The sequence below is a fragment of the Pan paniscus genome, chromosome X (genome assembly GCF_029289425.2).
Source record: "Pan paniscus chromosome X, NHGRI_mPanPan1-v2.0_pri, whole genome shotgun sequence".
Taxonomy (NCBI): domain Eukaryota; kingdom Metazoa; phylum Chordata; class Mammalia; order Primates; family Hominidae; genus Pan; species Pan paniscus.
The window spans coordinates 124139666-124158134 of record NC_073272.2 but is presented as its reverse complement, the minus strand read 5'-3'; the positions used below and the strand labels follow the sequence as shown (position 1 = coordinate 124158134).

Genomic DNA, 18469 nt, shown 5'->3' with positions numbered 1-18469 from the left:
TGGCTATGATTACATGATGCTAACTCAGAAAAGTGAGTTTCAAAGTATCAGCTACCAGAGGTTGTGGATATAAATCAATGAATACATTTCTATTTTAAAAATTTAAATAATATACAGGTCAAATGGGTAAGAGGAAGAGATAGCTGTGTATGTCTATTTCTTACTCTCTATAGTCACAAGTTTTATTTGGGTCTTTTTAAAAGAACCTGGTTACTATTGCCAATAAGTACTCAAACCAGGAAAGAGAGTAGGAGAATATTTAGGAATCTAAGAAACTCCCATCATCAATAATGAAGAAGTGATTGGCAGTGATTTGGACCATAGAGAAAGGGAGAATTCGTTGAGCAGAAAATGAAGTAAAATAGAAAAAAAATAAAATTTTAAAGAAGAATTAAAAGTACTGATTCATGTCTAAATTTATATTTTTGCTACATTATTCATTAAACTGTTTTTTAAATTTATCCCATCATTATGCTGCTTATTCTTCCTGACTCCACAAAGCAAATAATAATACAAAAATAAATAAGATTTGAGTTATGGAGAGCACTTATTGGTGCTGTGACTTGAGATGAAACCACTAAATAATTGTGTCTGTCTGATAAGGAATACACAGATGGGCCCGTTATGCAACTGCAAATGGAGATCATATATTAAACTTGTGATAAGATACCTAACTAGACATGTTATTTATAAATATTGCTGTAGTCTTGGAATGGAAAATATAAAATACGTAGTAAATGAAAGTTTTAAGATAATATAATACAGAACTGGGATATTAAAATGATTTATTACTCTGATAGGATCTTTTCCATCCTGAGTATTGGATAAAACTAGCACCATACTAAGGCAAAAGAAAAAAGCATGCTGCAATAGAGAATAATTCATTTCATTTAGGAGAGGAAAAGTAGGGATTCAAACACGTGGAGCAACAAAAAAGGTGTCCTCATTGCTCTGTTATACTATCTCAATCTTTTCTTAATTGGCATTTAATTTTAATGTTTCATCATGGCAGACTTGCAAAATGTGTTTTGTAAAACAGTTCAAGTTAAAATGCCTTTTGTTTTTTTTCTTTTAATTAGCGAAGTTCTTTCTTTCAAAGGGAATTCTACCTATATACAACACAACAGCTTTTCGGGTTTTCAAAAATGTTTGAAAGAGACCTCAAAACCATACTGACTACATTTAAATTGCTTTAAAAAGAAACATTTAAGTATGTTTTATTTATGTTCATGATGTAGTGCAAGCACAAATAATATTTTTAGTATAAAATGTATATGTATAGCCCTAGGAAAAAAAGAGAAAAGTTGAATGAAACTGCTGAGGCAATAGTAGATACCATAAATAAACATGCATTACTTCTTTAATTTAGTTCTTGAAAAATGCTTCTCTGAAAACTAATAGTTTTCAATCCTGCATGTAATATGGTTATTATCAGGATAAAATTCAGATCTGAAGGTAATTTATCAAAGGGCTATAGTTCACTCATATGCCAATTTGATGTTTAATGTAATAAAAATGGAATTTATTTTAAGATGGGAAGATAACCTGGTTTCTGTAATGTTGGCAGTCACTGCATTTAATTCAAGTAGCATTTATTTTTGCAGTGATATTCCTTATTGCAGAAGCATCTAGTCTCACATCATGGCCACTGAAGTATCGGTCTGGTGAAATTGCTTCCCACGTGAGTTAGTTGAAAGCCTGAAGTCATCAGGGGTCACCATCTGGGTAATGTACTTCGTATATATTTCAGGAAGGGAACTGTCCAACATACAAGCAGATCTGTAGTTTTGACAAGCCTTGGAAGTAAAGTACAACAGCTGTAGCATTCCCTAGCCTGAAGAAACATGAAGGGAACTAGTAGGGGGAGAATGCTGACAAAAAGGGAAAACAAAGTATCTTATAAAATATTATATACTTTTGTCTTGGCATGCTGTGAAGCAGGACATGATCCATAATGGTCAGGACTTTATTTGTAAGATAGGTTTCAAACTTTCTAAATAGGTTTATTTAGTGGATTTAGAAAATAAAAACCCAAAATTCTTGCAACAAATAAATATAACACCCCTAGCTGAATATCTTTGCATTTCAAGGTGCAAGATGAATTCCTTGAAAGCAAAGTTACATTTGTCTTAAAAGTCTTATAATTTCAAGGTTAACTTGTATATTTATTATCAAAGCCCTATTTATTGTTAGGTGTATTCAAAAATTACCTGTAAGAGAGTGGACACAAAACCCCAAAAGATACATAATAACATGAAAAGGGGTCCTGTCTCCTGACAGTAGCACTATAAAGATATTTCAATAAATTTAAATACCTAAAAGGAATTCTTCCCAACACCCAAATTTTCCTTATTCAGATATTTTGAAGATAATTTTGTAGGCCACTAGATTTCAAACTATATTATTTGGATCTTTTGGACAGCCAATCCCTTTCAGCCAAATTCTGTTTTATCTGTTTTATGTATCTGGGAACTGTTCATATTTAATTGCTGAATGGTTCTGCTGCTTTGAAATGTTTTGAAAAGCCCAATTTTAGACAGAAAACAGCAATAAAAGAGATAGAATAAAACAATGAAACCATTCAGCTTAACAAAGGTTTGTTGAGCACCTGGTATTTTTAAATTATATAATAATACATGAATACATTATCATTGTAAAAGATTCTAACAATACTATGAAAATGTCAAAGTATCCTTTTGGTTTTCACAGCTCCCTACTCTAAACATCAATAGTTTGGTATTCATTTTTCAGGTCTCTTTCTATGCATTTAAAAAATGTAGATATATATAAATACATATTTTCTACTTAAACCAGATCGTAGAATATGCATTGTTCTACAATATTTTTCATAAAATCTTAGAGCTTGTTTCATTTCAGTACATACAGATCATCCAGTGATGTGTTGATAAATGTTTAACAACAAGCTCTCTGGCCCAAAAAGCCTTGATCTGCCACATTTCCTAATTCCCAGGATGTAAATACACCCGCCATGGTCAATTTCAACTGCCAATATAAAGTCATTGGAGGTGGAATTGGGAAGAGATGTGCACAGTTGGCTTTTGTAAACCAGTATAAGCCAGCTCCAGCATATCACTTGATCAGTCCTTTTTCTCTCTCTTTTTGGCTTTTTATTTTGAAATAATTTTAGACTTACAGAAAAGTTACAAATATAGCACAGAATCACTGTATTCCTGTCACTGAGCTTCTCCCAATATTAGCATCTTGCACATAGTACAATTACTAAAACTAAGACATTAACATTGGTATGAGGCTATTAACTAAACTTAGAGTTTAATTCAGAGTTCTCCAGTTTTTCCACAGTCTTTTCTGTTACAGGATTCTTTCTAGATCCCCATATTGTATTTAGTCATCATGTCTCCTTAGTTTCCTTCAATCTGATAATTTCTCAGTATCAGTCCTTTTAATTCTTATAAAGGATTTCATAGTAAGCATGTACCACTCTTCCATAGATGGGTATATTGGTTGTTCTAATTTTTAACTACATTAATAAAGTCAATATATTAACAATGCAATGGCGAATTTCCTTGCACATGCCCCTTTATGCCCCACATGTGATTATTTCTTTAGTACAGACTCCTAGAAGTAGAATTCCTTGGTCAAGGAATATTCTCAATTTAAATAGTGATAGATATCAACATTGTCTTCCAAAGCCACTTTACCACTGTACACTCCTATCAGCAATGAAGAGTACTTCCTGACTACCAATCACAGAGTTAGGTAGCAGGAACAGAAAAATACAGAAGGCATTGTTCCTGCCTTTGGAGTGCTTAATAATGATGAGACAGACATGTGAACAGATATCTTTAATATAGTATGGTAGATTCTATGATAGGGTGCTAAAAGAGAAACATCATATCTCTTTGTGAAATGTAGGTAGTCCAAGATCATCACTGCTCAACAGAAATAATTGTGAACCATATATGTAATTTAAAGTTTTATAGTAGCCATATTAAAAAAGTAAGAAACAGGTGAAATTAATTTAAATAAATATTTTATTTAACCTGATATATCCAAAATATTATCATTTCAATGTGTAAATAATATAAAAATATTAATGTGATCGTTTATATTTTTTCTTTTATATCAAGTCTTCAACTCTGACTAGCCACACTTCAAGTGTGCAACAGACACATGTGATGAGTGGCTACCATATTGGATAGCGTAGGCCTAAGTTATTCAGCATGTATTTCCCACATTTACTTCTGACGCATTCCTGTGGGATTTTTTTTTTTTTGAGTCAATGAGTGCCTCTTGAAAGAGAGTGGGATGGGAAAGGATTATTGATTATAAATGTTGCTAGAGACCACCAGTCTTATTTATGAGAAACATAGTCCAACATTCTAACAGTATGCAGAAAGAAAACTGCAGAGAGACTTGGAGGTTGCTACAGAAATGTGTAAGTTAAGAAGAGGAAGAGCTTCTGTACATGGGGTCAGCCTACCTTGAGTTCCAAGGTGCTTGATTGAATTTGGAATTGAGGAGAGCCAAGACAATCCATTCATTACCTGAACTTTGTAATGAATTTATAATTTTAGAGCACAGCTCTTTGCAATTGGATAGAAAAGGAAGGAGAATAATTGTAAAATGTACAGGGCTCAGCACCAGGGAACATTTGCTAAAAGAGCATTAGGGACTGCCATTTTTAATCTGCTGAAAATACACCATTCCTGGAATATTTGAGTAGACATAAACATTCTGTCCAACCATTGAATTTCAGTGAAATGCAAATAACAGGATGGGTACTCCCTCAGAGATCTGGGTAGCATCCATCTCCATTCATTGAGTATATATATGTATATGTCTTAGGGAACAGTAACTTTGACCTTGCTTACAGTCAAGAGTGCTTATATTACATCTACTTCAACCAGCAGTGCTCATTTGGAGGTATATATTCTGGTATGTGAGATTTTAGGTTTATTACTTTCTAATTCTTATTTGTTGGTGACCAGCTTGCAAAGTTGGCTAGTGTACTGAGGTAACAAGATTATGGGTTCAGGACTTATGTGTATGAGTGTTCCTACCACTCTTTGCCTTTCTGACTGAGCTCACACTGGGCTCCTTAGTATTTCTCACACACTTCATGTAAGACTTCAGGGCTTTCTATAAATTCTGTTTTGTCTGCCTGGAAGGTTCTTCCACTAGATAGTCACAATGGCTTCACTTCATTCTAATCTTGGTTCAAATGTTACCTCCTCCAAGAGGCCTTCTCTGACCACCCTTACCTATTTTTACCTTCATAGCACTTATAACTACCCAACGTTATCTTGTTTATTTGTTGTTTTTTGTTTTTTGGTTTGTTCCCATAACGTTGTATTCTATCTTATATTTTATATCATGTATTTTTTATTTGCCTGTCTTAACCCACTACCCTCTCATGTAAGTTCTGGGAGGGTAGAGGTTTTTTTATGTTTTTGCTGCTGTAAACTCAGAAAAAAAAAAAACAGTGCCTGGTTTAAAGTAGGCACTTAAAAAAGTATTTGTTGAATCAACATGTGAATATGACTTAATATTGCCCTGTTTGTTCATTACTAAGTTTACCCTTATTCTAGCCAATTGGCTCATAATGTCTATTCTTGGGTTTGGGGGACTCACCTAAACAGTGTGGCTCTAAACACATAGCATAAATCTGGATGGGAATCCACTAGAAACTAAGGAAGCTGTCTTTATACTGCATCTAAAGCTGACATTCAGCCAGTGTGTACACACTGGTTAGACTGTATTAGTTGTTTATATCTGATAGCCATTTTGGTTGGCCAGTACCTATGTTTGGAAGAAATAAAAGGCCAGTAGCCTTGCCATGATACCTGTCTGTGGTCTGTAGCAAATAATTAACTTTCATTATATATTCACACAAACATATATTACAAACAGCTTGTTCCCTGGGAAAGATATAGTAAGTTCAAAAAATTACAAAGCTTCACTGCTCTCAAAGAGTGTTCTACTAAATGTGCCCATACCTCTTTATCTGTCTTGATTGGCTGGAAGCAGTCCATTTCATTCGATGGTGAAAAATTAATCCTTACCTTATATATTTTGAAGTGAATCTCACCACATGCATTTTCTCGCATTTTCTCGCATTTTCAAGTGCCGCCAGGAAACTGGCTCAACTTAAAGTATATAAAATAGCCCCCTTAGTCTTCTAAATGAGAACTACTATTCCTTTTGTTACATATGGTCCATCTAATTTCACAAAAGTAATTGAACCCAGGGAATGAAACACATTTTCAATATAGCTCCTACTATCCATCATATTCAAATTATTTGGGAGGCAGAGTAGACCAAATTTTCTGTAAAACGGAAAAATACCTCTAATTGGAACAGGTGTGTTAAACTAGAGTCCATTGGCAAGGAAATCTCAAGGATGTCACTAATATAGCTTTATTAATGTGCCATACCATACCTTACTCAGAACCACTATCCTTTGAGTTAAAATTATTTCCAATAATTGCAAGAGAAATTCATCAGGCAGCACTGGCCTTAATCCAAAGAAAAGGGTAGAAACCAATTAAATGCTTAAAAGTTTTAAGGATAAATTAGGAAGTAGGTGTTAGAAATCTCTTTAGCTCCAACTAAAAGTGGATGAATGATTTTTAAATAGGCTATCCTTCTCTGTTCTCGGTCACTAACTCAAAATACTATACATGAGTGTTACACATACTAATTAGCCCCTTTCAGTTCACCTAGGAACACAAAGAGAAATATGAAATGGCTTATGAGCAGATTCACTTTTTTTTTTTTTTTTTTTTTTTTGCCTTTTGGTAGGATTTGGTTGATGTTGAAAAATGCAATGAGAAAACAAACAAGAGGTTTCTCCAGCTTTTTGCCCTAGGAACTGTTTTCTCCTAACATTCTCTCCCTTCAGTGACTTCATTCACTCTCACAACTTCAACTATTGCCTCTGTGCATATATGACTTTTCATTCTTTTTCTAGCTCTAATATCCTCCAGAACTTCAAACCTCCTATAGTTAGCATTCACTATCTGGAGGGCCCATCAGTCCCAGAAACCCAACAGCCCCAAAGGCTGAATTCATTGCATTCCTTGCATCTTCTCATCCTGTCTCAAGCCACATATTCAAATAGTCATCAATCAACAAAACACAAATCCAGTACCAACTATTTGTGGCAAGTGCTAGACTAATAAAGAATTCTCTAACTCTATTAATGGTTCCACCATTGTTTCAGTTAGACTCAAAACCATAACCATTTTGGATTCCTCCCTCCTTTCTCTCACTTTTTTCTACGCCCTCCCTCAGCACACCTATACACATGCATGAATGTATATACAAACACACACAGAGACAGAGAAAGAGAGAGGGAGAGAGAGAGAGAAAGAAACTTCTTGCCAAATCCTGAAATGCCATTTATGCAATTTCTCCTTAAGAAATCTCCTTCTTTGCATTCCCACTGCAAATAACTGAGACACTCCTGTGACACTACTCTAATTGGGGCACTAATTACTTCTTTCCTAAATTATTGCAATGCCATCCCAATTGATTTATTTGCCAAACCTTTAGGTCTCCAATTCATTCTTCTCCATACTACTGCTGGATTTATCTTTCTGCAAAGGATGTTTTTATTATATCAGTTATTTGCCTAAAAACCTTCAGTGCTTGCTCCCCACTATCAAATTAATCATCCGAAAAATTCTGATCATATCACTCAACCTGTCAAAAAATAGAAATGCCTCTCCGTTGCCTAATAAGTTGAATCCAAATGTATAAGTGTGGCACCAGTGTGCTCCACAATATGGCTCTAATCTTCCTTTCTGGTGTTAACTTCCACTAGCACCAGCACATAGATAAGCTCCAGTGAACCCCAGCAACTTCTTTTGCCTCAGATACATCATGTACTTTACAAAGTCATATTTTGTTCAGCCCTGTCCCTTCTCCCCACCAATTGTTGTCACCTGTCAAAGCCCTACACATCCTTCAAAGTCTATATCTACTCCCACTTCCTTCAAAAATTATTCTTGATCAGCCCAACCTATTTTAACCTCCTGTTCCTTTAAACCAAAGCTTTCTTTTTCACAGATGGCAAATGTTACACATGTTCATTGTAAAAAAAATATGGAAAACACAGAAATCATAAAAAAAAATAAAAATTCTCTGTAAGCTTCCCATGCTGTTAACATGTTGCTATATATTCTTCCAAACCTTTTTTTCTCCGGACATGAACATGTGCACACATACACAAACACACACACTTCAGATCACACTATTTATAATGTTTAGTAGCCTAATATTTTTCATTTGATACCTTATGAATATTTCCCATGCCATTGCATGGTCTTCTGCAACATGATTTTTAGCAGCTGCATAATCTTGTATTATTTACTGTCTCATCAGTTATTTGATTAATCCCCTCTTGATGAATATTTAGATTGATCATAACTTTCTAATATTGTTTTCAGATGTTACAATAGACAGCATTGTACTTTGGCAACATTCATAGTTAATTCACAGAAATTAAATTGTTAGCTCAAAGGGTAAATCAGATTTTAAGTTCATTTAATAAATGGTGCCACATTGCCCTCCAAAAAAGGTCACTGTATTTTTATACTCTCATCAGGAGTGTATGAGAGTGCCCATCTTCCTGCACAGTGACCAACACTGGGTACTTTTTAATCTTCTGATAGCAATTTAAACCTGTCTTATGTCAATCATTCTGCATAATATTATTTTATCCTGGTATTACTACCAAATCCCACCCTAATAAGCATCTACAATTTAACACCTGCAGCAACTATCATAGGGCTTTATTCATACTAGGCATTCAGGAAATATTTGCTGAACTGAATTGAAGCCATAGAGAAGGTCTTCCATGTTCTCATGATAATCTGTCCACCATTACTCTGTAATAGTTTCCATATGGAAACTAGTGTTACATGACTAAGGGGAATAGAAAAGGAAAGGGTCACAGCAGTGAGAAGTTAAGTCTAATTGTACTATAGTTGATTACAATTTCTAATCCTATCATTGGGATAGCTTTAGCCTCAAAATGTTAACAACAGCTACTTTAACAGCTGTTAACACTTATATGTGTGTAGTAGCATGTAAGTAGCTACATGTATGATGTATAGGTATAAACTCCCAGTTACTTGGCCTAACTAAAAGAAAACTGTTCGTAACATTTTTAGGTGCAAAGGGATACCTGGCTTGGAGATTTTCTCAGTGAGTCTGGAATAAATTAATGTATGGCTTGTTCTCTTGCAGCAGTGCATTTGTTCGGCCTGACTTGGCAGTTGCAACCAGTTGAAGGAGAGCTGTATGCAAATGGAGTTAGCAAAGGGAACAGGGGGACCGAGTCCATGGACACTACTTACTCTCCAATTGGAGGAAAAGTTTCTGATAAATCAGAGAAAAAAGGTACAGTGATCAAAATGATTGATTGTTGATTACTTTTCTTCTAATTTGGTCATTAGAACTGTAGCTGGGATGGTTTCACTTCACATTAAATTTCATGATCACTTGAAAGAAGTCCTCTACGTGGACAGAATAAATGCATGTAAATATCTTGTGAAAGCAAATCTTCCTTGTCTCCAGTGCCTTGAGTATAAACCAATTAAAGTTTTCAAATATGTTGGCAATTTTGAAAATAGATAAATATTTACAGAATGGAGGCTTCAATACAATGGAAATTGCATTTCGCATATAACTACCCTGAAGCAACGTGGGATTTTGATTACATTCTCTGTGTCCAAGCCCAGCATTTATATATAGCATTTTACAAAGGGTATATGGAAATTTCTTCTGTTTGTAATACGAAAAAGCTTTTTCTGCTTAATGTAAAGGTGAATATTTATGTCAAAGTTGGATAACATGATTTTTTTCTAGTTTGGGAACATGAATTCTTCCTAGTTGGGAGAAAGAAAAAAAAAATCACTTTGAGTCCTGAACTGTTAAGTTTAACCAACATGAGCTTGAACTACCTGACTTATTTATAATAAATGTCACAGTACCAGCACTCCCAACATCTTATTCACACTGAATGATCTTAGTCTTAATATACAAGCAGTGAAAATAGCTGGAAATTTATATTTTTATTGAAATAGGATTCAGTACAGAGGGACTTGAGCCATGTAAAATTCCAGGAAGTCAATTTAAACAGTAGAAATTGAGAATAATATATATAGCCAGCAATATCCTGAGTAATTTTTGGAGACCAAACATAAATAAATGAATGAATGACCAAAACCTTACCTCCATGAAGCTTACAATTTTATACAGGTGGTAACACAGTCTTATTTTGGTTCATTAGTTGCAACTAAGACATCATTTTTTAATACAGTAGTTATTTGGGTTACTGCTCTTCCCTTGTGTTTTTAATTCCTTTCGTGGGGGGGGGTGTTGTTTGTGGGTTTTGTTTCCTCTTGTTTTTGTTTGCTTTTGAAAAGGTAACTTTAATCCATGCTTCAGTAAAAATTAATGCTTAGGGTTCAGGAAAATATTATGGTTTGCTCTAGTTTTCAATTCATGATGCAGTTTGCTGTATGTTCTCATTTCAAAAATACTTGTTTCTAGCCTGGAGTGACCTTTCCCAGCAGTTTCACTGTTACTCCTGAGAGTGGCTGAGGAGAGTAGAGGGGCCAGAGGTGGCAGATTAAAAAGTCTGCCACACTTACTGCTCAGATTTTTCTTCCTTATCTCCCTTACCTGCTTTTTCTCCCTTACCTTCTCTTCTGCTATTTTATCCCCTTATATCTGAAAGTACAAGAGCTATCATTTGGTATTATCTGCCTAGGGTTTCTTGCCATTCACACTAAAAATCAGAATTTATCTGTCTGAGGAAAATGAAACATGCAAGACAGCAGGTCATCACATAGTTGCCATTATAGTATATTTGATTTTATATTCTAATTCAGACCTCTTTTGATTCCTTTCCATAAAGTAAGTTGATGATGATGGCTAAAATTAAATTAAAATTACCATGTGTCAAGAATTGTTCCAGAAACTTTACATGGATTATATCATGAAGGTCACATTATGGTCCCCATTGTCCAAATGAGAAACAGAGGCACAGAGAGGTTAAGTAACTTGCCCAGTGTCACAGAGCTAGTAAGTGGTGGTCTGATTCCAGAGTCCAGTCTCTTAACTTCTACACTGTACTAAAATCCTCATATGAAATATCTGTGAAGACCACAAAAAACTTTTTACACAATGAAAGCAAAGTCCCAGAGTCTATTCATGATAGATTTTAGAGAAATTCTACTCACCTCTATTTTTAATGTGTTGTGACAAGTCTCATAAATGAAAAATGATTTAAGTTTCTGCTCAATTATAACAACAAACAGAGCAAACCGACTTCAATTAAATACTTTATTAAGAAAAATCATTATGGGTTGATGCCTCATATACCAAGTTGCTAGCTTAACCTGACTTTTTCTGGAAGCCTGAACAAAACCTTAACTATAACTGCACATCATGGTTTTGCTGTATTAGGTCTTTACTGCATATTACTTACCAAGTAAAAACATAGCTCCTTTTTTTTTAATGCCATATGTATACTAATCCAAACCTTGCAGAAGATATAATACAGTAGAAGGATATTTTCAAATGTTCAGTTGTATCCTTTTATGATTTTCTACATAAGACACATCCCATAAATACAGCTCTAGAAGCTTGTCCTGATACTGTATGCACTAAAATATGAAACTGACAACCAGACCATTCTTTCTAAATTGTTTTCTCTACTCTCCTAGAAGATTGGGCATTATAGCACTGTGGTTAAAAGCCTGGATTCTGGAGTCAGAGAGACCTGGCTTTAAATACTAACTGTGCCATCATTATCTCTCCAACCTCAAGTAATTGACACAACCTCGCCCAGCCAGTGCCCTCATCTGTAAAATAAGGGTGATAATAATAGTACCTGTCTCATATGGTCATAGTAAGGAGTTAATTAAACAATTGATATAAAGCATATAGCACAGTGTCTGACACATTGCTTAATTTAGCAGCAGTTATTATTGGACCAAAAGATTGGAAAATCGCCTTGAGGTTTTTGAACTTCATTGACATTCCGTTAGGTGCTATAGAACCTGCTTTCAAACCAGTATGAACTTTGCACTGAATGATGACCTTCTTGAGATTGAAGTGTTTTCTCTCTTTAAAGTTTGGTCTCTACTCACCAATCTAAAACCTATTATTTTTAAACTGTTACCACTATCATCATCAGATAATGATGAATGGCACTTTCTTTTATTATACTTTAAGTTCTAGGGTACATGTGCACAACGTGCAGATTTGTTACATATGTATACATGTGCCATGTTGTTGTGCTGCACCCATTAACTCGTCATTTAACATTAGGTATATCTCCCAATGCTATCCCTCCCCACTCCCCCCACCCCATGACAGGGCCCGGCGTGTGATGTTCCCCTTCCTGTGTCCATGTGTTCTCATTGTTCAATTCCCACCTTATGAGTGAGAACATGCGGTGTTTGGTTTTTTGTCCTTGTGATAGTTTGCTGAGAATGACGGTTTCCCGCTTCATCCATGTGCCTACAAAGGACATGAACTCATCCTTTTTTATGGCTGCATAGTATTTCATGGTGTATATGTGCCACATTTTCTTAATCCAGTCTATCATTGATGGACATTTGGGTTGGTTCCAAGTCTTTGCTATTGTGAACAGTGCCGCAATAAACATACGTGTGCATGTGTCTTTATAGCAGCATGATTTATAATCCTTTGGGTATATACCCAGTAATGGGATGGCTGGGTCAAATGGTATTTCTAGTTCTAGATCCTTGAGGAATCGCCACACTGTCTTCCACAATGGTTGAACTAGTTTACAGTCCCACCAACAGTGTAAAAGTGTTTCTATTTCTCTACATCCTCTCCAGCACCTGTTGTTTCCTGACTTTTTAATGATCGCCATTCTAAAGGGCTAATATCCGGAATCTACAAAGAACTGAAACAAATTTACAAGAAAAAAACAAACAACCCCATCAAAAAGTAGGTGAAGGATATGAACAGACACTTCTCAAAAGAAGACATTTATGCAGCCAACAGACACATGAAAAAATGTTCATCATCACTGGCCATCAGAGAAATGCAAATCAAAACCACAGTGAGATACCATCTCACACCAGTTAGAATGGCGATGAATGGCACTTTTTAAAGAAACATCAAATTCTACTGGAATTGGTTTCCCATTAACAGTTGTTATATATATATATTATATATCTGCTTCTCATGAGAAAATAGAATTTTCTCACCACTTAGTTATCCAAATGAAAGAAAAAGAGTATTTGATTATAGACATTTAGTATGCTAAAAAATTTACGAACACTCTAGAATTTCAATAAGCAGATATAAGTCACAACCACATACTGTAATCTACCAGAAAAATCTCAGTTGTCAGTATTAAATATTTATAAAATTGAAAGTATTGTACCAAAATAGTCCCTCACTACATTAGAGTCTTACAAACTAGTCATAATTTTTTTTTTTTTTTTTGAGATGGAGTCTCACTCTGTCGCCCAGGTTGGAGTACAGTGGTGCAATCTCGGCTCACTGCAACCTCCGCCTCCCAGGTTCAAGTGATTCTCCTGCCTCAGCCTCCTGAGTAGCTGGGACTACAGGTGCCCACCACCACATCCAGCTAATTTTTGTATTTTTAGTAGAGATGGGGTTTCACCATGTTGGCCAGGCTAGTCTCAAACTCCTGACCTCAAGTGATCCACCTGCCTCGGCCTCCCAAAGTGCTGGGATTACAGACGTGAGCCACTGTGCCTGGCCTAAAACTATTTAACCAGTAAACATTATGTAACAACTGCTTTAAACAGAGCAGAGGATATGAACAAATAAAAGACTTATTCCTAGACCTGAGTTATATAATGTCTATAAATAAAATTAAAAATAACTACCCCCACGTAATTTATCAATAAATTAGAATGTTAAAATCTTAAAGATTATCAAATCCAATATCCTTATTTAGAAATTAAGAAAATTAGGTCCAGAAAAGTTGAGATCACATAGAAAGAGCTGGGACTAGGAGAGAAGGTACTGAGTTTCACGTTTTATATTTTTCACCTGTTATTGTAATAGTATAAGATAAACTAAGTATATAAATTTCTGAAAAGGTTTTCAATAAGTATCACAGAGAAAAACTGAACAAGTAAAAAAATTGATTTTATTCAGGCTATTGCAATAGGGAGGTTTTGTCTTGGTCTTATTAGGAAGGGGTAGATGGGTTACATGTGAGATGATTTACTGGTGGGATCGTGTTGCAATCAGGGGAAGTATCAGTTAGCTGAACAGGAAATGTGTATCTTTGTTTCTAGCTAGTTTCAGGGAAACAGACAGTTCTAATCTCAACTAATTATTCATGAGACAAAGAATAGGAAATTGGAGGGTCTGTATACTGCCTTTCAGTGGGTTCAGGCAATAGGGGAAAAGTCTGTGTTTGGTCTTTTCAGGGGTGGAATTATAGGTGAGTCTTAGGGAAATCATGGGAAAGAAGGGACAGAGAGTTTTATTTAAGTCATTTAGGGAAGGGTGTTTTGTATGTGTTTGTTTGGACTTTTGTTTGTTGTCATTGTTACGGTTTTTTTGCATAAGCCATTTCCCAGGACACAAAAAAGTGGGAGAATTTCGGAAAACAAAAGGTTGGGGAATTTCTTAAGCAAAATTGTTTTCCAGGAGCATTAGGGCTCAGGTAAAGTCTTGTATTGTCAGTAGCAATATAAATGAAGATGAAATTTATTGGGTAGTTGAGGATATTGAATTCCTGCAGGTTGGATGCCAAAATAGAACACTGGGAACAAACAAGGATGGGTGGGGAAAGAGAGAACTAAAGAATACTAAAAGCAGCCTTTATCTCCATTACAATTTTGCATAAGCCTGGCCTTGGGGGAAAGTGGCATTTCTTTTAAATTCATCCTGCACAATCTATCTCCACAAAGTTGAAAAAAAATGACGTTTTTCTAGTCAGTGTCTGCTGAATATACGACCATGTAAACAAAATACAGCTGATTGATATGACACAATTTATAGCCTGTCATGAAGATGCTTTAGCCAAGACCAAACAGTGACTACTGCCTCACCTCTCTAGGCTCCAGTTTCTCATCTGAAAAATAAGGGAGTTGGCTTTCAACCGTTTCTAGGGGCAGAGAAGAGGCGGGGCTAGCAGGCAATGAAAACCTTTTTACAAATTAAATCTTACCCAGAAATTACAAATTTAAATAGAAAACAGATAAAAGCCAAGTTTCTCCAGATATGGCGAGGGAAGGGGGCAGATTCCTGGCAAAACTCCCGTTCCCTTCCTCTTTGCTTTATTTGCCCTCTATTCTCTCAGCAGCTGCTAAGGCTTTGACAAAACACAAGGCTAACTTATCTGTAAGATCCCTTTCAGCTGTACACACTATGCGTTAGTGTTCAAATTCTGCAGTTAAGGAAGAATAATGAGCCAATACAAGTAAAAGTGGACCTATTTTTGCAAAAGGGATATACTCCTGGAAAGAGGTTGAAATGTATATCTATAAAGTTTGTAAAACCACATTTGCCATTTAAAATACTTGCAGAGAATTCCGTTGCAATTCAAACAATTAATTCCCAGTTTCCTACCTTATAAGTTTGGAGTTTTGACATGTATATAACACTAACAGCTTGCACTTAGCATTTACAATTGTAAAATACTTTAATGTCTTTTATCCACATAATAGTTTTATTCTGTGGCAGCTATTGTTACCTTTTCTTTTTTTTTTGAGACGGAGTTTTGCTCTTGTTGCCCAGGCTGGAGTGCAATGGCGCAATCTCGGCTCACCGCAACTTCCGCCTCCCGGGTTCAAGCGCTTCTCCTGCCTCAGCCTCCCGAGTAGCTAGGATTAGAGGCATGTGCCACCATGCCAGGCTAATTTTGTAATTTTTTAAATGGAGACAGGGTTTCTTCACGTTGGTCAGGCTGGTCTCGAACTCCCAACCTCCGGTGATCTGCCCGCCTCGGCCTCCCAAAGTGCTGGGATTACAAGCGTGAGCCACCACGCCCAGCCGTGTTACCCATGTTTTATAGTTGAAAAGGAAAACACAAGAAAGTTACATGACTTGCCTTGCGCAATAGACAATAGACATAACTAAAGGCAGAGCTGAGATTGTGATCCAGTTTCTCCTTACTGTTAGCACCCTTCCTTGGGCTTTTTCTTTCATTTTTCAAAAAAATTCCTTTCTCAAAGCCAGTTTGTTTAAATAACGGCTATCTTGATTAAAAATCTCAATGCATACAGTTCAAATACTGTACTCTTCCTTAAGAGTACTTGGCAAATCTTATATTTCACATCTAAGATCTCCTTTCAGCGAGCATTCTCCCTCCTCCACAAAGCAAAAGATACACACACACACACCACAAGTACTCTTGGGAATTGAAAACTAAATGACAGTGCAAAATGTACTGTTTACAGCCACCTTTCATTGTGGACCTATCCAGAAGAGGGGTGTGTTTGTGTGTGTATGTGTGTGTTTTGCTTTTTTTTTTTTTTTTTTTTTTTTTGCTTTATCTGAGGCATAAATGCCTTGGAACATTTTATACAATGCCAATTGTGGACCTGAAATAACAGGTTAAATTTTAATTTACTTAAGGTTTGGCAGATATTTATTTCACAGACCCAGTCAGTAGATAAAGATTCATTATGTGGCACCAAACTAAAAAACCGCACCAACCCCACCCAGGTAATCATTGTGCATTCAGATGGAACGCAGTCCTGCAGTATAGTTCTGTGGTTCTGCAATATTGGTTCATAGGACATGTGGATATTCAGCAGCCCTTTGAGTCAACCCATAGTTTCAGTATCTTTTATTTAAAGGATTTTATAGCCCAAGATATTGAGGTAGAATTGGGAATAATTCATGTAAGCACAACAAACCACATGAATAAAATAGAAGTAATGCGCTAACAAAGACAACATTGTTGGGAGTGTAACAGTATTATTTTTAAAGATTGATGGCGAATTACAGTAAATGTTTCCTATAATGCTATATAGATGTTTCCCTCACATAAGGTTTCAGAGGGCCCAGCTAGAGTGCTGCAGCTTGTTTTCAACTATATTAAATCACTTTATCAATATACTTCAGTTTTAACAAAAGCTTTCCTAAAGCATACTGGAGACTTGACTTCTAAAACAGATTTATGGAAAGGGTTCCCTATGCTGAAAGACAAACTTATTTATTGTATTAAAAATTCACGTTAAATGTCCTTGGTCATATATGTTTAGTGTTTCATTCTTGTTTCATTTTCATCCTCATTTTACTTAAAAAAAAAAAAAACAAAAAAAACTAATACACACCTTTCCTGTGATGCAGTAAGAAATAGGTCTGTCTTGTGGTCCCTCTAGTCTAACAGTCTGCATCTGACAGGGTCACTAAGTGGTATGCTATAGAATGCCATGTTTATCCTCCTGGACTAGTCCTTTCAAAGCTAAGGGATCTTCCCATAACATTTTTACAACATTTTAGTTTTGTGGAGGAGCTAGTCCATTGTAGAGGTTTATCGGCCATGTGTATATTTAATTCTGTTGAGTATCCATTTATATCTTTGAACCTGTATTACTTTTCAAGGAAGTTTAAACATTTACTAGCCTTTTTTGTGGAGTCCAATGTAATTCTAGTTACTTGAAGTTTACTTTTGACTATTAAGTTTTACAGTTCCAGAATTTAATGCACAAATCTGCATTTTTCCTGCGTGTAACTTTTGTAATCTCCTAGATGATAATCACACATTCTTTTTTAGCCTACACATGTCTAATATTAAGAGTCCTTGCGTTTACTTCTGTATTCTTCTTGTAGCTTCCATTTTCCCTTAGTCATTTTAATGGTCATTTTCTATTTTCATTATAATTATACTGAAAGTGTCAGCCACAGCTATACACAGATACCATCTTCTCTTCTTGGTTCTAGGAGAGGGAAGAATAACAGTTAAAAAGTTGAGTTGAAAGAGAAACCATACCTGACCACCTCAGATGCTCCATTAAACTAATAGCAAGGGAACAAAAATGAAATTCTTAGTATTCAGAAACACAGAAGCTCATAATTTTTAATCCTGTATCAGCCAAGCTGCTACTTTAACTGTACTAAGTACTGTGGAAAGCTAACAAATAAAACAGAAGACATAGTGCTTGCCCTTGAGCAGATTCCCGTTACATAGGAGAGCTGGAAGAAACATGCATACATACACATACAATACAAACAACATGCAACAAACTGTTGTACAGAAATAAAAATAAGATGGTTAGGTGATTAACAGGCTTAAAAGAAAGAAGATTAAAATACGACTGTTTCTGGAGAAGTAGTTTGCGCCAGACCTTGGAAAACAAGAAAAATCACTCCTAGTGATCTTGAGGAGTACATTTTTAGGAGAATGGAATAATCGAATGGTAAGGGGGAAATGCAGATGGTAATAGCCTAGGTGGTAAGTGGATAATGAAACAATAGTGCAGCTGATAGAAACAGTTCAGCA

At 35.6% G+C, this 18469-nt stretch overlaps 1 protein-coding gene across 1 annotated transcript in view; it reads left to right on the top strand.

Moving 5' to 3' along the window:
- The window catches only part of TENM1 (teneurin transmembrane protein 1), a 334457-nt gene that overhangs the window by 26904 nt on the left and 289084 nt on the right, over window positions 1–18469 (top strand). Inside the window, exon 2 of the mRNA XM_034950131.4 lies at window positions 9235–9387. Within this exon, the coding sequence (XP_034806022.2) occupies window positions 9330–9387 (58 nt within the window). The 5' untranslated portion in view covers window positions 9235–9329. The remainder of the gene's footprint in view (window positions 1–9234; window positions 9388–18469) is intronic.